This window comes from Amyelois transitella, chromosome W, assembly GCF_032362555.1.
Source record: "Amyelois transitella isolate CPQ chromosome W, ilAmyTran1.1, whole genome shotgun sequence".
In the NCBI taxonomy this organism is placed as follows: domain Eukaryota; kingdom Metazoa; phylum Arthropoda; class Insecta; order Lepidoptera; family Pyralidae; genus Amyelois; species Amyelois transitella.
Genome location: NC_083536.1, coordinates 7139084 through 7162857, shown reverse-complemented (window position 1 = coordinate 7162857; position 23774 = coordinate 7139084). Strand labels below are relative to the sequence as shown.

The following is a 23774-nucleotide window of genomic DNA, read 5'->3' as shown; positions in this document are numbered from 1 at the left end:
GATGATAAATCAAAGTTTATTTTTAGTTTAAAACAAAGCAAACAATTGTATCTAAACACAATACACATTTACTCAGCACAGCAGGCAGAGACTCGGTCGGCCATATTGTTGTTTTGTTTTGTTGGTTTAAATACTTTTAATTTTGCTATACTGGCTCCGCGGCAAAGGAAACATAGCCAATTCAGCCTAGCCTAACCGCTCCCGCTACCGAAAAATGATAGGCGCGTTTGTTATATTGGCAGCACTGATTTTAACGTTTAGTTTCACTCATAGTATAATCAATACGTTTAAAAAGGACTTAGTTCGGCGCCCATTCATAATTTGCTTGGTCGATGCATCGAATGAAAAACATCGATATATATTCGATGTTCATGTATTAACAATACATAGGTTTAATACGATGCATCGTAACTATACATCGAGTGTTTTAAATAAATCGATGTATATCGTCCATCTCTAGTTTGGACGGTAAACATTGTAGGATTAAAAGACCCAAAAAAATCAGGATCGGCATTCTTTTACTACAAGCATTATTTCTCTATTGTTTTGCAAGCTGTCGCTGATGCGAGGAAAAGATTTTTAACTATTGAAGTGGGAGGTAGAGGAAAGCAAAGCGACGGCGGTACATTTAATGCCTCGTCCCTGAACCGGTTACTCGAAAGAGGTACTCAGGTTTGAGTAGGAAAATAAGTTACGGTAAAATAAATGCATTGATAAGATCTGAACCACAATTTAAAGACCAAAGCACCCAAACTGATACAGAACCTAGTTATGTGATAACAACCAACACGAAAAGCACGTTTTTTAGAAACTCAAAGCGTAGATGTAACTTTTTTTAGAATTTTGCATCAAAATATGGCGGGCTTAATTAATAAGAGTAATTTACTTGAAATTCATTTAACAGAGCTGGAAAAAATACAAAAAATTCCCGAGGTAATAGTAATAACGGAATCTTTTGTAACGGGGAAATGTGAAAGTATGGTAAATGTTAACGGATATGATTTGGCGTCATCCTATTATAGGAAAAATAATAAAAAGCGAGGTGGTGTCTGTATTCTTATTAAGATCGGCATAGATTTTAATGAGTTAAGGTATGACGAAATTACAATTGATAGTGTTTTTGAATGTTGTGGAATACACATACCAACCCAAAACATGTTGGTGATTGGAATATATAGGACACCGGACTCAAATGTGTATGTTTTTTTAAATAAATTGGAAAGGCTGCTCACCAAGCTACGTTGTAAATTTAGTACAAAAAAAATCATACTAGCGGGTGATATAAACATAAATATTTTGAAGTCAGATACTAGTATTCAAATGTTTATAGAATTGGCTAGCGACCCGCCCCGGCTTCGCACGGATGCACAGCCGATACTAAATATATCTCTATTAGAACTAACTAAAGGACCGCCCGCAAAGCGGCTGGCCTTGGTGACGCCCACTTCGCAACGGGCCGTGCAGCAGAAATCGTAATATTTTAATTTCACCACAACTTCAAAACCAAACGTCCAATTTTAATCATTCAAAACCAAATATTATCTACATAAACTGTTCTTATTGATGAAATTATTTATTTTGATAAGTATTAATAGCATGAGTAAAAAAAAACGCATTTAAATGTAGAGCAAAAAAAATTCAAGATTTTTAAATAAAAATGTGGTTGTTGTGCCTCACTCGACATAGATAGGTATAGTGTGTCGCGGACTTTTTTGTAGATATTTATAAGATCTACAATTAATTAAAACATTTTATGGTTCTATCTTTTGTAGTTTAGGCAGCGTACGCAAAATAAGTAACTTTTTGGTTGATTTTTTTCAGTTTGTGTCCGAAAGTTCCAAATATATTACGGAACCCTATTTTTATCCAAAATAAAATATAGTCTATGTTACTCGTGAATAATGTAGCTTTCGAATGGTGAAAGAATTTTTAAAATCGGTCCAGTAGTTTTTGAGCCTATTCATTACAACCAAAGAAACAAAGTTTTCCTCTTTATAATATTAGTGTAGATAAGCAATTTTAATCTGATACTACACATAAAAGAGCCTACCAAAGGGAAATCCTGCATTGAATAGTATTATAGGAACAGTATTATAAGTAATGTCAGTAATGGTGTAGGAGAACTACTTCACTTACATGATCATAATACTGCACAAATGGTGAATATTCCTATAACTCAAAAATTAAACCATCTCTTTATTTGGCATACAATAAATTTAATGAATTATTTACCTTATTCTACAAGTTGTTTTCCTAAAATAAAGGTTAAGATTTCCAATAGAGCTCAAAAAAATAAATGGATTAGTAAAGGGCTTAAAAAAAACTGTAAGACAAAAAGATATCTGCGTTGTAGGTATTATAAGGATCGATGTAATGATAAAAAACAGAAATATAGGAATTACAGTAAATTCCTCAAAAGATGCATTGACTGCTCTATAAAAAATTATAATAGCAAATTCATTACGCAGTCAAGTAACAAATGTAAAGCTTCATGGACCTTAATTAAGAAGGAATCTAAAAAAGCAAGTAAACGCGATTTTATAAGTAAAATTAATTTAGACGGAAATCAACTAACAGATCCTAATGACATAGCTAATGCTTTTAATGATTATCTAACAAATCTAACTAATAAAAATAATATGACACGGAATACATGTACGAATAGTAAATGTAACAGCATATTTTTAAAACCTTTTAATGAGGAAGATACAAAAAAATTATAATGTCATTAAAGAATACGATTGCGGTCGGTTTCGATAAGATTTCTACACGGACAGTAAAAACCTGCTCAGATGAAATTGTTTCAGTATTGACCTACCTTATTAATCTATCGTTTTCTGAGGGATGCTTTCCGGATTAACTCAAATTATCTATTGTAAAACCAATTTTTAAAAAGGGAGACAGAACAAGTCTCAACAATTTCAGACCAGTAACACTGGTCTCTATCTTCTCAAAGATATTTGAGACAGCTTACCGTAATCAAATGCTAGAATTTTTAAATAAACATAAAATATTAAGGCGATACATCATAGATTTTGGGTCATTTTCACTTGGTTTTTTCTCATAAAATATAACTTGCATCGTTTCAATATTTTAGGATATGAAAGTAAATATATTCAATTATATTTGTGGAAGATGAAAACACGATTGGAACAAAAATCCTCGATCAAAAAAATTCAGGAACACAAGTCTAGATTTCGATTATTTATCTCAAACTATAAGGATTTAAAATTTGAATTTTGTACCAAATTGAAGATCATTAAAAAATAATAACTTCTGGAAGATGAAATTTCGATTGGATGTTTTGTTTAGACGTCATCAAACTAAATAGATGAAAACAGGAATTAAAATTGTTGCGACAATAGTACTGGACAGTAGAGTGTTGACACTTTATCTCTGTCTCATTCCTACACGACCGGGTGGGATAAAGCGCTGTCCTTTGTAAGCGTGCCTTCACTCCGCGGATCACATTCTCGGACGCAGGACCTGTGCCAGTCGCTCCGAGCGTCGTTGAAAAATATTCTGCGAAGTATTTAATTTCCCACATTCATTTTGTTTTAATTTATTTCTGTACATAATTGTCAGCTCAGGTCAATGAATTGTATCGTTGATCTCTGAATCTTACGCGTCACTTTTCCGTCGGCCGGGGTGATATTACGTAGGTATTTAGGATCGTGGATTTTGATACTTTTTTTTTTTGGTACTTTCTGAAATATATTATAGATAGTTTAGGTTAGTTTTTAATACAGTTTATTTGTTTCGTTTAGTGTAAATAGGTGTATAATTTTACGTCATGTTAGCATGTTAAAAAAAAAACTTGGAAGAGCTTCCCATATGGGACAATTTAGATGGTGGGTACTAATTACACTTACTAATAGATAGACATATAGATGCCTACTGAGATTTTCTCCGCAAACACTGAAGGTGAAAAATATTTCATTTGATACCGGCATGTGGCGGGGCGGCAGTAGGTAGATAGATAGATAAAACAACAACAAACAACAGCTCCGCCGCCGTCGGTTATACTGTCACTAGTTGTTGCCCTGGTCTTTGCCTACGGAAACAGTACTTTTTACTGGATGATTGTTCTGTCTTTTTCTATAGGTACTTACTCCTAGGTAACTGTATTATTCAGGGTACCTCCTCAGCTGCAAGACGTCGCAGGGTTTACTTTTCTTCGCTCTCTTCATTTGGCACGATCACAGTCATTATCCCATTATTTGATTGTTATTAATTTTTAGGAAAAATAAATTGTCTCCGATATCGTCGTTGACAATGTCCGAACAGAGAAGTGCGGATGGTGTGGAGTCGACAGTTGATATTATGGACTTAGATAGTCATGGCATTATTCCGACGCCGACATCAACGACAACCCAAGATAGAAAACCATATATAGAAAACCATAGGTTCCGTAGCCATTTGGCTACGGAACCCTAAAAATATATGATATACATTACTATGTAAATTACCTTTAATTGAACGAAATCGAATAAGTAATTACGAGTAGTTTTTTTAAAACCATTACAAACTTATTCATTTTATACAAAATTTTTGCATACATCCGCAACTATATCATTGCTTATAATGTAATTTAATATATGTATGTTTTTTTGTAAAATTATTTTATTGTATCAATAAAAACAATAAAATATTCTGATGCGGACTCCATTGCATTCGCAAACTTTATTCGGGTTACGTGAGGTCACGCGCCAGCGGCTACGGTGCGGCGGCGATCTAGCGGGGTAAGCTGGTCGGGGGTGAGCCCCGCGCGGGGTGAGCCTCTCGCCCGCATCGAGGTACATGTCATCTGAATGTAGCGCCTTAATTGAAGAGCAGTATGGCTTCACAAAGGGGAAGTTAACAACACTTGCTGCTTACAATCTTGTTAAGCAAATCATTGATAATATGTATATGCATCTACAGTTTTATTTTTCGAAATGTCCCGAGCTTTTGATTAAGTCTCACATGAGCGTTTACTAGAAAAGCTTGAAAAATATGGTATTCGGGGTCCAGCTTTCAACTGAATATTAGGGTACTTCTCAAATTTCGTGCAATTCGTATATTTTGGACGATTAAAAAAAAAGTATTCACATTTAAGCTGTCTTATTAATTTCAAACTATCCATTTTAAAAAGGGCTACCGAGGCCATGCAACGTAATCCCCTAATTGTAGATATAAAGATATTTATGTTACAGTACAGTTACAGCATATTTATGTGTCAAAATGTCACTACCATGCGTGTCCCGAAGGCAAACACTAGAGGTCAAGACATCGGATATTAAAAATGTGCATTTGTAGCGCTATTTTAGCAATACAATATTAAAATATACATATTTATTAAGGTGTAATTATTTAAATTTATAAATTTATAGATAATATCTAATCATTAAATAAAACGAAATTTAAGTTTTGTCACGTTAATTTTGGTCTTTACCATCAGCATAGATAAAACTGCAAAACCATTCGTGTACGTTAACCCTAGAAACCCGGCTCCCCGCTCCCCGCCTCCGACTCGCCCGCTAGTCGGCAGGCAGACACAGTGGGAGGTGGTCGCGCGTTTGTTTCGCCAAAAAATCAATGAGAATCGTGAATTTTCAAGTTTGGTACGAGATTTGGTCTTTACCATCCCTTTACTTTTAAGGTGAGTACTGTGATTTTAATTACATTGTATTTTTTATGATGAAGTTTGATAGTTTTTATAGCCGTAGTCCATTTTTCTGATTTATTGTACTTATAATTTAGTTACTAAAATTCGAAACATGCCATAATATAATTACCTTCACGATCATTACGTTCGTTTACCATCAGCATTTAAATTGAAGGTAAAGATCCTAAATTGAAGGTAATGATAAACAAAAAGCTTTTAAACAATCGCATAAAAAGGGGGGTTATAGGTAACTTAATAAGTATTATCACTATGAACCGACTTAAAAAAAGTACCTGTATGTACAAATGTATGTTTGTCAGCGATTTTCTCGCATTTCGCTGACAGATTTTAACTAAACTTCATAGTTAAATTGATGTGATTTTCATATACCTAATCACAAGGCCTCAGATTTTTTTTTGACAAATAAATTTGTATTCAGTACTAGCTGCACCACGGGGCTTCGCTCCCGTGGGAATATTGGGATAAAAAGTAACCTAAGTGTTATTCCAAGTTATATACCCGTGTATTTCATCAAAATCCGTACAGTAGGTTTTGCGTGAAAGAGTAACAAACATCCATCATTACAAACTTTCGTATTTATAATACTTATTAGTACGAAGTAGGATATCCTTTTTAATCTACGCTACTCATCAAAAGTTCTTGTTTTAATAGGATTGTTTACCAAACATTTTTCATACAAAAAGCCGTGACTGTTTTCACCCCTTAAACCTTCACCCATTTTCTCCATTTTTGGATATCTGCTAGATATAATGATAAACTAGTTCTAGTACTACTAGTTCTCTTTTTTTAGCAATTTTGCAAAGAAAAAAAAATATTTTTAAATTTCTAAAAAAAGAGAACCATGCTTCCTAGTTTATCATTATATCTAGCAGATATCCAAAAATGGAGAAAATGGGTGAAGGTTTAAGGGGTGAAAACAGTCACGGCTTTTTGTATGAAAAATGTTTTTGGAAACGATCCTATTAAGTAATAAGATAATACAAGATCTGTAATTAATCAGTTTTAATTTTTTTTTATGCATTATATATATTATGCATTATATATTATATATTATTTTTATAATAGAAGAAGCAAACATGGTTAAAGTAAATAAGAAAAGTCGTGAAGAAAAATTGGAGCAAGCCCGTCTCCACAAGAAAAAGAAATATGAAGAAATAAAAAATGATCCGGTAAAATATGCTTTGCAGAAAGAAAAAGAAAGACAACGATATTTAAAACGCAAAGAACAGAAAAAAATTAAAAGAATAAGTGAACTAACGCCACACCATCAACGACAACAACGGAAGAAGTGGCGAGAAAATCGACAAAATTATGTTGAAAAAAAAAAGAAAAAGTCGTAGAACCAATACTGGTAGATAATATTCCTCCAACAAGCAATGAGGAAGTTATTAATGAAGTTGATCCTTTAGAAGGTCCTTCATCATCTCTGGCAACTTATAAAATGAAAATCGATGTCAATTGTAAAACCTGCATAGAAAAGGAAAGACTGGTAAGGAGAATTCGCTATGCTTACTCTAAGCGGATTGGTGAATTAAATCAAAAACTTAAAAAGGAAAAAAAAGAGAATATGGCATTTAAAAAAATGTACCAGAGAATTACCAGAAACAGTAACAAATCTCCGAAAGAAACTCCATCGACTGAACTAAAAATTGACGCCTTGATAGACAACATAGATATAACCAAAAAAGAAGAAGTTAAAAAGAAATTAATGTTCGGAGAAGTTGTTTCTAAACAGCTAAAAGAAGGATTTAAAACTTTGAAGAAAAAAGAAAAACGTCAATTCAGTGATATTGTGGTAGCAGACAAAGAAAAATTCAAAAAACATAAAATACTGAAAGCAACAGAAACATTTACAGTAAGAAAAAAAAAAGCAGTTAACAAAGGAATAGAAATAGACACAAAACATGATATAGTAGCCTTTTTTGATGACGATAGCAACAGCAGAATTTCAGCCGATAAAAAACGTAATAATATAACAAAACAAAAACGCTATCTGTCAGACACTTTAATAAACCTCCATAATAAGTATAATAAAACTCACAAGAAACTTGGATACTCAACGTTTTGTAAAAATCGACCATTCTGGGTTGTATACCCGAAAGAATCTAATCGAAATACATGTTCATGTATAATACATACTAACGTAGACCTGTTGTTAATAGTCAAGTTTCTGATTACTATAATTTATGTAATAATATGCTCCAGAACTTTGACTACCCCCAGGAATTAGATTCTTGTTGTAATAGGCATTGTAAACACAAAGAGCATAGGTATATTGTAAATACCTTAACTTCAGCTGCTGAGCAAACACATGTAAAACATAAACGTACTAAGCATTGTGCTCAAATAATGGGATGGAATCAATATGTAAAGGAGGCACACGGGATGGTCAGGTCTAAATATCAATTATGGTTATGGCATAATCAGCCTATGTCAGGGTCTATATACAATGATATGCGTGCATCCCGTAAGATTTTTAAGAGCAAATTAAAATGGTGCTTAAATAACCAAGAGCAGATTAAACTTGATATCATTGCAGATCACCGTAAAAACAAAGATTTCAAAAAATTCTGGAAAGCAACCAATAAGCTTGATATTAAACCTGGTCTCCCAGGGACTGTTGGTGATGCCAGCGAGCCTAGTGCTATCGCTAACATGTTTGTTGACCATTTTAAGGTGGAGTCGCCCCTTGGTTTATCCAGCGGGGCTGTTGATGATGGAGACTGTTGTGACTCGGACCTCATCCGCTTCTCAGCTGACCAGGTTGATAATATAATTAGCAAAATGACTAGAGGAAAGTCTCCTGGTCACGACGGGCTATCCATCGAGCATTTGCAGCATGCTGGTCCCCACATTTCTAGAACGTTAGCTATGTTCTTCTCCTTGTGTCTGAGTCACTCATGCCTCCCACACAATCTTATCAAAACTATTATGGTGCCAATAATTAAAAATAAAACAAGAGATGTAACTCGGCCAATATCATTAGCAACTATCATTGCGAAAGTGCTGGACGGTCTAATAGATGGTCATCTCGAGAACTATTTAGGCCTACACGATGCTCAGTTTGGCTTTCGGTCTAATCTGTCTACCGAAAGTGCTATCTTAGTACTGAAAAATACAGTATATTATTAGCATTATTACACAGCGACGAACGCCAATCTTTGCTTGTTTCCTGGATTTTTCTCGAGCGTTTGATCTTGTGTCTTATGACATCCTCTGGGAGAGGAATCCTCTGGTGTTTAGGACGGTCTGCGGCAAATGCCCTGTCTCCGTGCCTGACATAAGACTAAATGGTCATATTTTAAAACGCGTACCGTAGAATGGGGTATCATTGATCAATTTAGAAAATCAATATACCCTATTTTTTTAAATTTTAACGTAACACAAACGAAAAAAAAATGAGAATATCGGTTTTTACTGATGAATCGATATATTACATTTGAATTTAATTTGGATGCAAAATGACCCGGGAAAAAAAATGTAAGTAAATGATCAATGATATACCGTGAGTGGGGTTACTTTGATACCCCCTATTTTTGTTACGGAAATCGAAAGTAACCCTTGTAAGAAATACTTATCCGAAAGAACGAAAAAAAACTGTCAAGTACAAGAAAAGATATTACATTTTAAGTATTTTTGGGGTGACATTGATCAAAGTAAAATAAATACTTTATTAAAAATCAACTTTTTTATTTATTATGTCACTTACAAAACAGCTTAAAGCTTTGAAAAATACAATACAACAATCACAATTTTTGAGATCTGACATTTTCATTAGGAAACAGTATATCAGTCTTTCATTATCTAACTTAATTCTACTAATATAGTATTAATATCAAAAGGTAAAATTATAACGCTTTTTCACTTACAAAACAGCTAAGCTTTTAAAAATACACAACAATAATCAGTTTTTGAGATGTAACATTTTCATTAGAAAACAATATCAGTCATTATCTTTACTTATTCTACAATTCTTGAATATTAATATCAAAAGGAAAAATTATAAAGTCGTCTTTTTTAACAGGCTTTGGTAAATAAGATATAATATCGGTGTAATCAATTTCAGATATATCATCTGGAACTCTTTTAAACTTTCTTTTAGTTCCAACCGATTTGAAACCCTCGACAAGCAAAGGTTCAGTTTCTACAATTTGACAAACATATTTGTAGGTCTTTTTGCCACGTCTCGTGTAGAATTTCGCTAATACGAATCTTCCTAAACTGCACTCTGTCTTCTCATCTTCTGCTTCTACTACATCCTCATCAGGGTCACTTTCATATATTTGTCTATCCGGGATTTCTTCGTCGTCTAAACGTGGAGCTTCGCCTTGAGATGTACTAGGACCAACCAATGCTTGAATTTCTGTTTCTTGAATATCAGATGCTGCAATCTCATTTTGTTCGGGATCAGTAGATTGTATAGTTTCCTCTCGGGTTGCAATACTTTTGCCGGGAGCTACATCTAAACGCCTTTTTTTCCTTGTAGATTGATTCGAAGAACTTCCATATCTTGATTCCTTTAAAAAATTGGTTAAAGCACTTTCAATTTCCTGCCCTCCAATATCTTCTTTTGGTAGACGATCAAGAACTTTTTGTTTATTAAAAGGATAAATACCAGCAGCACGAAATCCGCTCATCATGTTCCTTTTAATCCCAGAAGTTATGTCTTTATATTCTGAATTTGGTTTTGGTTGGACTTCATCCATTTTGTTGAGAGCGTTTGTCAGCAGATGAGGGAATGTATCTTTTGGAACAGATGACAACTTAGCATTTTGCATCTTCCAATTGGTCAAAACTTGCCGCCATGCTGTCTTCATTGGGCGGAAAAACGCCACATCAAGAGGTTGACATAGGTGCGTCGAATGTGGCACCAAACACACAAAATCAATGTCATTTTCGCTGCAAAGTTTTATGACTTGCTCATCTAAATGAGACGAAAGATTGTCTCCAATAAGAACTTTACGACCAGGCAGCCTTTTTGCATGAGGCATAAAGCAACTTACAAACCAGTCCCGGAATGATGGTGCGTCGAACCAACCACTAACTGTGCGGTTAAATCGTGATCCACCTGAGCAACAAGGCTGATTGCAGCATGGCGGGCCACGCGGTGCCCTCTCCTTCCAGGTATCGTAAAGGTGTAAGCTTTTGTAAATTATGTAGGGTGGTAATAGCACACCATCAGCAGAACCACAAACCATTATAGATGTGGCACTTTTGGAAAAGTTCATCGCCTTTTCTGGATACTTGACACCTCTGCGAAATATCCCTATCTTTTTACCTGGATCGTCACTAAGATTCGACTCATCATAATTGAAAATATTTGAGTCAGGTACTTCTTTCAAAGTATTTTCAAGGTTTTTGAAATATTCCTCAATACTTTCACGGGATACTGCCGCTCTAGCTCGTTTGATATTAGTAGACACCCGTTGAGAATACTGGTTTTTGTGCCGGTTGAGCAGTGAGTATGCCCAGTCTTGTCCAGGCATATTATTTCGAAATTTGGAGACTGTTCTGCCTTGTGAATCTAATAGAATTTTAGCAAACATGCGCAAATCTAAAGTTGTAAGCGGATATCCCCAATCAGCGCATTTAGCACACGATTTCAGAATAGTTTCCTCTTCAGTTTTAGAAAATACTGGCTGTGCTCCTGGTTTCTTTATATACTTTCCATGATATTTATTAAAAATCGTGCCATACGGTATATTAAACTTTTCAGAAGCCGCCCGCAAGGTCATACGACCTTCTGTGACAGCTGTTATAGCTCGATCCAGTAATTCTTCTGTATAATTTTTATAGCCTCGAGCGCCTAAACGTTTCTGATAGGTTCTCGGCATCATCCTATAAGAAAAAAAACTTTTAATGCAACCACCGACGTTGCACCGTCAGCAAATCACCAAAAAAAGGAAAATCGCTAGGTCTTGGGGTGAGATTGATCAGTGATCAAAGTAGCCCCATGGTGGTGATCAATGACACCCCGCTTTAAAAATGTCGCCATTTGAATAAAGATTTCAAGGTTAGGCTGCGAATCAAAACTTATTTCTCAAGTTGATTTAACACAAAATAACATAAACTAATATTTCTTTATGCTATATTTATATTTATTTTGGGACCTTGAAAGTTATTTAAACTTATAAAATAGTTCAAATGCAAAACTTACGGTTTTTAATAAAAATCTCCGACTTCGAACCGTGTGCACTTGGGCAATGAAAAGAGTGACAAACAGTGCTGCCAACACAAAAAAAAGTTTCACGCGGGTGCGTTCAGAAAGCACGCAATTTCAATTTTAAAAAAAATTAAAGATTTTATCAAAGTCTCCCTGTGAATCAAAGTAACCCCATTCTACGGTATATCAATTTAAGTACCTGGGGCATATTGTCGACGACCGTCTTAGAGACCATAACGATATGGAGAGGGAACGCAGGGCGCTGGCGATCAGATGCAATATGTTGGCACGTAGGTTTGCGCGTTGTGGTCAGCAAGTTAAAGTTACGCTTTTTAAAGCGTACTGTCAAGTTTTCTACACGTGTAGCCTATGAGCCAATTATACGCAGAGGGTCATCAGTGACCTGCGAATCCAATACAATAATGGATTCAGGGTAATGTTCGGGCTATCCCGCGGGTGAAGTGCATCGGATATGTTCGCTCAGGCACATACCGATGATTTCTATGCTATTTTGAGAAAGATATCAGCCTCAATGCTTAAGCGAGTGCGGACCAGTACGAATGCTATCCTGAAAACCATTTGTGGGAGGTATGATTCACCCATTATGAAAACTTGGGTGAACCGATGCATTACGGGCCGACACATTGTAGCCAAATTATAAATGTTTTATTTTTATTATTTTATTATTAATATTGATTTATACTAACATAGCCAGTAAGTTAAATTGTTACTAACACTATGGATTGCAAAATCTGAAATAAAGAATTTATTATTATTATTATGTTTCTCCTCTTGGATTTCACGGGTCTATACACCCCGGACTTTTGAGAGGCTTGCGTGGGGATATAAATCCAACACGTAGAGGCCCTTTGGAGAAGTTGATGTTATGTTGTTCTCCTGCCAAAACCCGTTCCCGGTTAATCAATAGACAATATGTCCATGAACAGGTCTCGGCAGGAGGTGGAGCTATTACAAAATAAGGAAAAGAATGATGGGTTATGGAGTTGAAGTTTGGATGGATTTAAACTGGGCTATTGCTGGAGAAGTTCGGACACCTGCCATAATCATGAATACGTGACTATTATGTGGCAGGTGGTGACTCGCCACTCACTAAATGGGCCCCTCAAATTAGTCACCATGATTAGCAACAAAGGGGCAACATCGGTGTGGGTGGCTAAGGATGTCGAGAGGTGAGACTGCGGGGCGTGAAATCGTGGTGATCCAGTCAGGCGACCCCGGCGTTATGACATTTTACACTTCCATCCTTCGAGCGTATAGCTCTCGCGACTCCACTCTGACCGGCCGGTTAAGGCAAGGCAGAGGTAGGGGTCCTGCCCCTCATCGGTTTTCACTCCGACCTTGGTGAAGGAAGATCGGAGGCGAGGAACAGGGGCCTCCCCTGGGAGCCCTCAGGTCCGTGGGGTCGCTACTGTCCAACAGCTCGCCACAAGCTACCCTGCGGCTAGCTATTTTTTTCCTTTTCTCCTCAGATGAGGGTAAATTATCTTCTAACGCGGGTCGTGACCAAGCAGCAAATAGAAAAGTTAGATGAAATGTTAGATGAAGTTAAAAACTTTCAGGTTATTCGGCAGGTGTTAAGTATGGTAGCTTTTTGTAGGAGATGAAGAGTGTACGGTGGTAGCTTTAATGTAGTTAGACTTTGTGCGAGGGTTTTTGGAATAATACCTGTTGATGATAAAACTATTGGGATTATATGAACTTTATTTGCTTTCCATTGGGTTTTCACTTCTATTGCTAAATCCTGATACTTACTAAGTTTTTCTGATATTGTTTTTTGAACATTGTGTGAATTCGGAATAGCTATATCTATGAGGTATACTGTATCTGTTTCTTTATCATGAACTGTTATATCTGGTCTGTTATAATGAATAGTCTTATCTGTTAGTATTGTTCTGTCCCAATATAACTTTTGTTTTCTATTTTCCAGTACTATCTCAGGTTTATATTTATAATATGGTTCCATTTTTGTTATGAAATTACATTGCAAAGCTAAATATTGGTGGATTATTGCAGCAACCTGGTCGTGACGATGTTTGTAGTCCGTTTGAGCTAGCGGTGAGCAAGCTCCTGTTATATGTTGTATTGTCTCCGATGCACTATTGCAATGTCTACAGAGATCTGAAGGTTGGTTGGCATCTTTTATTATATATTTTATGTAATTCCGGGTAGCTATTGTCTCGTCTTGTATAGCGATCATAAAGCCCTCTGTTTCGGGAAACAGTTCACCCCTTCTAAGCCACTCGTTCGACTTATCTTTGTCGACGTGCGGCTGGCTCAGATAGGATCAGTGTCTCCCATGTAAGGACTTTCCTGCCCATATATCAATTTTTTCTTGACAGTCTGAAAGGTGTTCATTTTGTTACGAATTAGGGTCCTGTAAATTAAGAGGTGTCAATTTGTGGTCTATATTTGTGACGTGTTTGTGAAGGGACGAATGATTGGATTTGCTGTGAAAATATTGACGAAGTGTACGTATCTGTTTATTATGCAAATTTTGTATATCTATAAAGCCCCTTCCTTCTTCTTTTCGTGGTAATGTTAGTCTTTGTATGCATGCTTTCGGATGATGCTTTCTGTATTTGGTGAGGCTTGTATTGACTATGCGTTGTCTCTTTTTAAGATCTGTCTGTGACCACTGTATTATTCCGAAAGAATAAGTAAGGACAGGGATTGCAAATGTATTTATTGCTTTTGTAGTGTTTCTAGAATTAAGATGACTTTTAAGGATAAGGTTAAGGCGATATTTAAATTTGCTTATGAGTTCATTTTTAGTTTCTTTTTGGTTTATTTGTCTAGATTGTTTAAATCCTAAATATTTGTATGTGTCCTGCTCCTCCATTGATTGTATCGGTTCACCAGTTTGAAGCATGTAATCATTTTTTTGTATCTTACCTTTAATTATGGAGAGAATTTTACATTTATCTATCCCGAAACTCATGTGGATATCGTGAGAAAACTCTTGCGTAATGTCGGCCAAACCGAATAGCTGAACTTAAGTATTAGATAGTACTTTTATGTCATCCATGTAGAGAAGATGTGACAGTAAAAAGTAGGAGTTTCTGTTATTTATTTTAAAACCTAGGTAACTATTGTTTAAAAGAGAAGATAATGGGTTGATTGCCAAACAAAACCATAGAGGGCTAAGAGAATTTATTTATTTATTTGGAAGACCAACAACCGTTTACAAAAAATAGCGTCACATATGTAAAACAAATGGTCAATTATAGGTCCTCACAGATACAAAACACTAATACAATAAAAAAAAGGAACATCAATCTCTAAACAATCAACAATAACAATCTATGAGTTAACGTCTAGTTACTAAATTTAAAAGAACTTAATTCTATCGACAGTTAAATATAGATGTAGGCAACCCTCCTGCTAGACGCCCAAAGCAACGGTTGCCATGGTTTTGTTACTGATTTATGTCACAAATAACTTTTATTGTAAAAGCTTCTTAATTTTTATGTTTATAATAAAGTTATTTTAAAACTGATTATTTCTCTCCTCTTTTCTCCTTCTTCCTTCTGTAGGAATAACTAACTTTCATAACTATACTTCCTACAACTGGTGACCCCGACGTGATAAAACTTGCAACAAGCAAGAAGGTTGCCTACAATATATATATATATATTATTGTGATATCATCTCCGGTCAGCCATCAACCACGTCGCTTGGAAAGAAGAATTGTATAAGAGTTCGCCTCAATTTAGTAATGCTAAAATCAAAGATATCAATATCAGCGTCTACTGAAATTCGATTGTACAGATGATTTTGTCTATAATTAGTGTTGACGAAGGGGGTATTAAACAATGGATTACTACGCATAGTTCTAGGTGGGACTTTAAAGCCTATTTTTGCAAGAATATCAGGACAATCAACAATACTATTGATTATTTTGGAGAAAAATATTAAATCTGCCACATTCCTTCTAGTGACTAGAGGAACGAGATGTTGCCTCGCACACAACTCGTCATATTGATCAGAACTATAAGAAATATGTAACTGAAAACATAAATAACGTAAAAATCTTTTTTGAATTGCCTCAATTCTGGAAATATAAATATCATAAATTGGGTTCCAAATCTGACAAGCGTACTCCAGATGGCTCCTTACATAAGTACAGTATAAAATTTTTAAGGTTTTGGCTTTTTTAAAACTTTTAGAATTGCGCATCACAAATCCTAAGGATTTGGAGGCTTTATTAATTATATTGGCAATGTGAGTATCAAATAATAATTTGGAGTCATGAAATACGCCTAAATCACGAATGCCAGACTGTTTTTTCAATTCGGTACCTTTAAGAAAATATCGTGAATTTACTGGTTTACGTTTTCGGGTGAACGTGGCAAACGCACATTTATCAGCGTTTAAATCCAACTTATTACGTAGACAATAGTCAGATAACCGATCTAAGTCCTGTTGAAGTAGCTCAACGTCAACACCGGAAGAAATAGAACGAAAAACTTTCATGTCATCTGCATAACACAAAAGTTGTGATGAATTAAAGCAGTTAGTAATGTCATTGACAAAGACAGTAAAAAGCAAAGGACCAAGCAGCGAACCCTGAGGAACGCCGCTTGGGACAGGAATCCAACTAGAAATATAGTTACTAACCACCACAGCTTGTGATCTATTCTCCAGGTATGAGATAAACCACCTGAGAAGGTCACCACGGATGCCTGAAGCAAACAACTTTCTAATAAGCAAATTATGACTTATTCGATCAAAAGCTTTGCTATAATCGGTATAAATGACGTCAACTTGAGATCCATTATCGATAGATTCGGTAATAAAGTCATTAAGTAGGATTAGGTTAGATGTAGTTGAGCGTCCTCTTAGAACTCCATGTTGTTCAATACTTATTGACTCCTTGAGAACAGAATATATACGTTTATAAGTTAGCCTTTCCAACAATTTTACTATAATACATAGTTTAGAGATCGGTCTAAAATTCTTAACATCAGTCTTAGAGCCTTTTTTCGGAACTGGTGTAATATAGGCCGATTTCCAAATTACCGGAACACAATGCTCTCTAAATGATTTGTTGAATAGAATTGAGATAGGTATAGCAATCGCACCAGCGCAGCCAATGAGAAACCGAGCCGGCAATTTATCGGGCCCGGCCGATTTAGACACATCAAGCTGAGTAATCAGATCATACACCTCAACCTCATCAGTTACGATTGAGTGAATGTCACTAACTGTAGCATTCGAGTCGACTAAGGCATTCTGCGAATCAAATGGATCTGGAGCAGAGAAGTTGGAATTGAAGTACTGAGATCTGAAGAATCTCCTTTGAAAAATTCCACGTTTAATATTAATCGGTTCAGTAGTAATCGGATTTCCAGCCTGCTTAATTTTTAAAGTCGTTTTCCAATTGTTCATTGCAGATTCGAAAAAACATACTAGTTGTGGATCTATTTTGTAGAGCTGAAGCACATACTTTAACCAAGTATGTGGAACAGAATCAAATGCTTTTTGATAATCTATGAACATTACATGTAAATTTGATCTATTTTTAGCTGCTTTATTCATGACTATGGAATCTATGATGAGTTGTTCTTTACATCCCCCACTATTTTTCCTGCATCCTTTTTGCTGTTCTGCTAGAACATTATTTTCTATTATGTGTTGATAGATCATTTTGTTGATACATGCTGTAAGAATTTTATAAATAGTTTGAAGACAAGTAATCGGTCTATATTTAGCAGGATTTATTATGTCGTTATTGTCTTTCGGAATCATGTAAGTTATAGAATAGAATAGAATAGAATAGAATAGAATAGATTTATTTTCAAAATTGGATACAAGGTATCACTTATTGACGTCACATCACTTAAATCTAATTATAACTACTACCGCTTCCAAAGCGCATGTGTAGAAGAAGCGGCGGAACAAACTACACTGCAGCATTTTCATCGGACGTCAATGTACAAATATACATTCAGTCAGAAAAGTATCGGGAATGGATTATTTATTTATGGTTCCAAATTCAAATTTTTGTTTTTTTTGTTGTTGTAAGATTGGCACAACTGTTTTCCATTTTGGCGCGGAGTTTGAGTTGCATCTGTTGTTTACATTAAATACAGTGCTATTTTTAGTTATATCATATCTAGTGTGTATTGCTAATTTCATAATGGATAAAAACATCGAACAAAGAGTTTGTCTTAAATTTTGCATTGCCAATGGAATATCGTGTTCGGAGTCACTGAAAATGTTACAGAAGGCTTACGGTGAATCGACTTTATCAAAAACTCGTGCTTATGAGTGGTACAAAGCGTTCAAAAGCGGTCGAGATGTGATGGAAGATTTGCCTCGCTCTGGTAGGCCATCAACGTCTGCAACTGAAGTTAACATCGCAAAAGTGAAGGAAATAGTGACTGAAAATCCTCATTCAACTTTGAGAGAGATAGCCACCGAACTTTCTGTATCTCACGAGTCGATCGGTACCATTTTAACTAAAAATTTGGGTATGAAACATGTTGCCGCTCGGCTAGTCCCAAAAGACCTGAATTTTTTTCAAAAACTCAATCGCATGAGAGTCGCTGAGGACATGCTAGAACGAGTCAATTCCGACCCAACATTCATGAAACGCATTGTTACTGGTGACGAGACGTGGGTTTACGAGTTTGACATGCAAACTAGTCAACAAGCTTCGGAGTGGCGCCTTCCAACTGAACCGAAACCGAAAAAACCACGCCAAAGTCGTTCAAAAGTCAAAGTCATGTTGACTGTTTTCTTTGACTATCGCGGTGTTGTGCACTCGGAATTCTTGCCGGAAGGTCAAACGGTAAATAAGGAATATTATTTGAGTGTTATGCGGCGTTTAAGAGAGCAAATCCGACGAAAAAGGCCAGATTTGTGGAAAGAAAATTCTTGGATTTTGCACCATGATAATGCACCTTCGCACAAGGCCATCATTGTGAACGAATTTTTAACCAAACACTCAACAAATACCATCGAGCAACCACCATATTCACCAGATATGGCTCCAGCCGACTTTTTTCTTTTTCCTAAACTCAAATTACCACTTCGTGGCACCCGTTTTCAATCGGTAGAAGACATAAAAGAGAATTCGCGGCGAGAACTGACCTCAATTCCGGAAACAGCGTTTAAAAAATGTTTTGATGATTGGATTATTCGTTGGCGTAAGTGTATCGTTTCTAAAGGAGCATATTTTGAAGGTGATAAAATAAATTTGGATGAATAACAAACAGTTTGTGTATTATTGATCTTTTCCTGCTACTTTCTTGACAGAGTAGTAGATCTCTTAAATCTAAATCATGGACGAATACACATTGTCTACATTAAAAAACATGAATGAATGTAGAACTAGTTATTTCAATACGAATTCGATATTTCGTCAAATAAATAAAGATAAAATAAAATATGTACACACTGTACAAATTATGTCAACCCTGTGTTATATATGTTGGCATTGTATGAGGTGCGGCTATGAACGAGTTAAGGTTATTGTGTATGTATGGATGTGTACATGTAAATTTCTTATACCAATAATTATGTATGTTATCTGAGCCAGGGGATTTCCAGTTATGTGAAAGTTGTATAACTTCTATGAAAGTATCTACTGGTATATGGTCAAATTTAATTCTATTGATATTTAAAGATTGTTTGTCGATTTCCTGAATCCATTCTGCATCGCGGTTATGCTCAACGGGATATTCCTAAATATTGGCCCAATATTGTCGAAGTGATTCTGGAGGAGGTACTTCCTTTTCTTGGCTATCAGTATGGGTTGATGTTAAATTTCTGTAAAAAATTTTTTCGTTATTGTTAAATACCTTGTTTTGATTTTTCCGATTTGTACAGGTTGTGTATCTTTTAAGTCTGGCAGAGGAAATATTAAGTTTCTGTTTTAACGTAACTAGAAAGTGTTGTAGTTGTGTATTTTGGCTTTCATGTTGGGCATGTATAGAGTACTTCGATTAAATGATTTGTACCGTTTGAACTATGGATCTGTGGCGACATCTCTACGCCACTCGTCACAACATCCAATATAAATAAATATAAATAAATATATACGGGACAAATTACACTGATTGAGTTAGCCTCGAAGTAAGTTCGAGACTTGTGTTACGAGATACTAACTCAACGATACTATATTTTATAATAAATACTTATATAGATAAACATCCAAGACCCAGGCCAATCAGAAAAAGTTCTTTTCTCATCATGCCCTGGCCGGGATTCGAACCCGGGACCTCCGGTGTCACAGACAAGCGTACTACCGCTGAGCCACAGAGGCCGTCTTCACATATATATCTCACAGCAACTGTCAATCATCTCGAAGTAATTGACGCGCTCAACCAATAGCAGAGAAGAAACTAAATCACGATTTCAGAGATTTCACGGATTGGAGCTATATATACAACCTCCGACATAACATCGTCGGAGCCGCGGTTCCCGGCGTTCCCGTTCCGCGGCGGAAGATCTTCCCTTTGGTGGCGGTCGAGCCGAATCATCGCTCCCGCTACATTGGTGACCCCGACGTGATTGGAAGCAACCTTCTCCATCATCATCATCTCCAATCCTCAGCATCACTCCTCTCACTCTGCAAGCAGTCTCACAGCAAGCCAGCAACTGGGTATCGCAGCAGGTCCATCGCAGCTGACTCACCGAGCTTCCTGGTCCTGTCTCCACCCGAACTCACTCTCATCGACTTCAGCGACCGACGCATCAACCGCAGCCCACGCCTGGATCTCTTCGACGGCCGCTCCTCTCTCCAGCGTGGCAGCTCTGCACGATATCTACCGGCGCCAACAAGTCGACTTCGCTCACTACTGTCTCGACTCACCGCAGACTACGAGCAACGCAACGGCTCACTCCTGACACACTAGGACTTCGAGCAACTTCCGACGCACTGGAAGACAACTGGCACTTGCAAGCTACAACTGAAGTACAGATTACACAGCAAGATCAAGACATCAAACCTCCGGTCTTGGTGGGGAGTACTGTGGCGACATCTCTACGCCACTCGTCACAACATCCAATCTCACAACAACTGTCAATCATCTCGAAGTAATTGACGCGCTCAACCAATAGCAGAGAAGAAACTAAATCGCGATTTCAGAGATTTCACGGATTGGAGCTATATATACAACCTCCGACACAACATCGTCGGAGGGTAGTATACTACCAGTCGATGCTACGTGTTCGTATAAAACGGGCCAGAATCGGTGATCGCGACTCACACAGTCGACAAGTCGTGTTCGAGTTCACAGCTCCTCTCCGAGTTAACGAGAATCAGTGAGTCAGTGAGTTTCGGCCACCAGACGTCAGTCAGACAAGGCAATTTCGGCACCCGGCACCCTTACCAATTTCGGCATCCGTATCAGCCAAGCTACGTGTGGTGTATTCTAAGGCAACGAACGAGCGATAACATCTTCAGTGCGGCCCATCCCGTCAACGCTGTGTGTTCTTGGAAGCGCGGTGAGCATCAGTGATTTACGGCCCCGGTCGATAAACATTTCGAATTCCATCATAAAGCGGTTTGTGTTTTGTGGACCCTAAGTGGTGTGACTGTGACTGTGTAAAAAGTGAAGTGCGATAACAGCTTCAGCGCGGCCCATTCCGGTACGTATTCAAAGTATAACTCGCGTTCCCCCCCCTCCTACTCGAAATGGAGAAACCCCCCGACCCCGACGAACTCCCGGAGCATATTGTGGAGACGTTCAGGGATGTCCTAACGGACTACCTGTCCTCAAGCGTCCACTTCAACAAGTTCTGCTTGTTCGCCAGGCTTAAACAGCCTTGGCTTAGTCCCTACCTGCCGAAGTTAATCGGCGCCTCGGCCAAGAAGGCCAAATCTCAGGCTTCGGAGGACTCTGAAGCCAAATCCCCCCCGTCCCAGACTGCTATGGAGGAATCCGACTCCTCGGAGCCGGAAACCCCCGCCGGTAACTCCATGAACACCCACATGGAGACAACCACCCTCTCTCCCGCCTCTCCCTCTTCATCGGACGATGAAGACTTCATCACCGTTGGCAATAAACGCCAAAAACGGTCAAAAGACAAGGCTCTCCCGCCTACCAAGGCCGCCAAGCCCTCGGGCGAGGCCAGGCCCTCTAAACCCAATCCCGCGCCCAAACCTGATAACGGCAGCCGATCCAAAGTCCCCCCTCCTCTTATCCTCCAAGATAAGAGCAAGTGGACGATGGTGTCGGCCGCCTGTAACGAACGGAACATCCGTTTCACTTCGGCCACCAACATCGGCCATGGGATCAGAATCAAGATCCCGACTGAACAAGACCACCGTGCCCTTCAGAAATTTCTGAGGGAACGGAACATAGCATACCACACTTACGCCCTGGAGGACGAACGCCACCTACGCGTCGTTATCCGTAACGTCCCATACGAGATCTCGGAGGACTTCATCCTCCAGGATCTAAAGTCCCAAAATCTCCCCGTCCTCGAGGTACATAGGATGTACCGAGCAAACAAAGGCACTAAGCAGCCTTTCAACCTTGTCCTAGTCATTTTAGAAATGACAAAGGCCGCGAAAGCGGTGTTCCAAATTAAAGAGGTGGCTGGCCTCGGCGGTATCAACGTCGAGAAACCCCTCAGCCGCGGCGTTGTCGGCCAATGCCACAACTGCCAGTTGTACGGCCATTCGGCGAGGCATTGTCACGCCAAGCCTAGGTGCGTAAAGTGCCTAAACTCCCACTCCACTAAAGAGTGCCCACGCACTCGGGACTCCTCCGACCCGCCTGCTTGCGTCCTTTGCGGTGAATCGGGACACCCAGCCAACTGGCGGGGCTGCCCGAAAGCACCAAAAAGGCAGCAAAAAGGCTTAACTCCAAAGCCCCAAGGCAAGCCGCAAGGCAAGCCTCCCCAAATCCCTCAGAGGGCTGCACCTGCGGCCCCAACCCCTCCCTCCTCCCGCCCCGCTACTTATGCGGACGTGACTAACGTCCAATTGCGTCCCCCCGCGGTTAGGAATCCCTGGACGGCTCCAAAACATGCTCCGTCGCCTCAGGCCTCACCTGTTGCGGCTTTGACTTCCCCCCCCCCAGGTTTTGAATCATCACCGCCAAAAGCGGTGCAAAACCTCCCCCCCTCTCAGACGAGACAGACAGACCAGCGTCCCCGCGAAATCGCCACCGCCCGCGTCAATGGCGCGGTCGGTGACGGCATCACGGACGAGGACGCGTCGGCCGCTTTCTTCGGCGTGCTCAGAAGCGCTCCCGATCTGCAAATGATCGGCGTTATTGGGCGCGCCCTCATTGCGGCCGGCAATGACATCATCAAACGGATGGAGGTTATGTTCCTCTATAAATCCTTTTTTGACCAAATCGGGGAATATCAGATTCCCCAATCCACCCTCAACAAGCGACCGTAATGGGTAGCTCGAATCGGAGAATTAAACCAGTCTCCCTGACCTTGGCGTTCTTCAACGCTGATGGCCTCTCTGAACAAAGAGAGGATGTCAGTAAGTACCTCGTCGACCATCAAGTCGACATTCTCTTGGTGCAAGAAACTTTCCTCAAACCCGCAAATCGCTCCCCGCGAATTGCTAATTACAACGTAATTCGTAATGATAGAGTCGGCCCTAAAGGCGGCACTCTCATCTATTACAAAAGATGCTTACATTGCATCCCTCTCCCTCCCCCGACTCTTGAGAACATCGAATGTTCCATACTCAGGTTGAGCATGACCGGCCATCAGTCGGTCAACATCGCCTCCTGCTACCTCCCTCCCGCAAAGAGACTTCTCGAAAGTGACCTTAAATCACTATTCGATCTAGGAAACGCCACTATTCTAGCCGGCGATTTCAACAGTAAGAGCATCCTATTCAATTCTGCCACGGATAGCTCCAATGGATTAGCCCTTCAACGTCTCATGGACGAGTTGGACTTTGAAGTTGTCGCTCCCGTAGCCCCTACTCACTATCCCCGCATA

At 38.4% G+C, this 23774-nt stretch overlaps 2 protein-coding genes across 2 annotated transcripts; one reads left to right on the top strand and one right to left on the bottom strand.

The window, feature by feature from the left end:
• Positions 1 to 9633: 9633 nt before the first annotated feature.
• On the bottom strand, positions 9634 to 11859 carry LOC132904125 (uncharacterized). Its single transcript, XM_060954048.1, has 2 exons — positions 11826 to 11859; positions 9634 to 11506 (listed from the first exon to the last, which is right to left on the bottom strand). The coding sequence occupies exon 2, from the start codon at positions 11503 to 11505 to the stop codon at positions 9634 to 9636; it is 1872 nt and encodes a 623-aa protein (XP_060810031.1). The 5' UTR covers position 11506; positions 11826 to 11859.
• A 6024-nt stretch (positions 11860 to 17883) lies between these two features.
• On the top strand, positions 17884 to 19114 carry LOC132904271 (protein GVQW3-like). The gene is made up of 2 exons (XM_060954201.1): positions 17884 to 18637; positions 19022 to 19114. Exons 1-2 carry the CDS (start codon positions 17992 to 17994, stop codon positions 19063 to 19065), a joined length of 690 nt encoding a protein of 229 aa, XP_060810184.1. The 5' UTR covers positions 17884 to 17991; the 3' UTR covers positions 19066 to 19114.
• The last annotated feature ends 4660 nt before the right edge of the window (positions 19115 to 23774 follow it).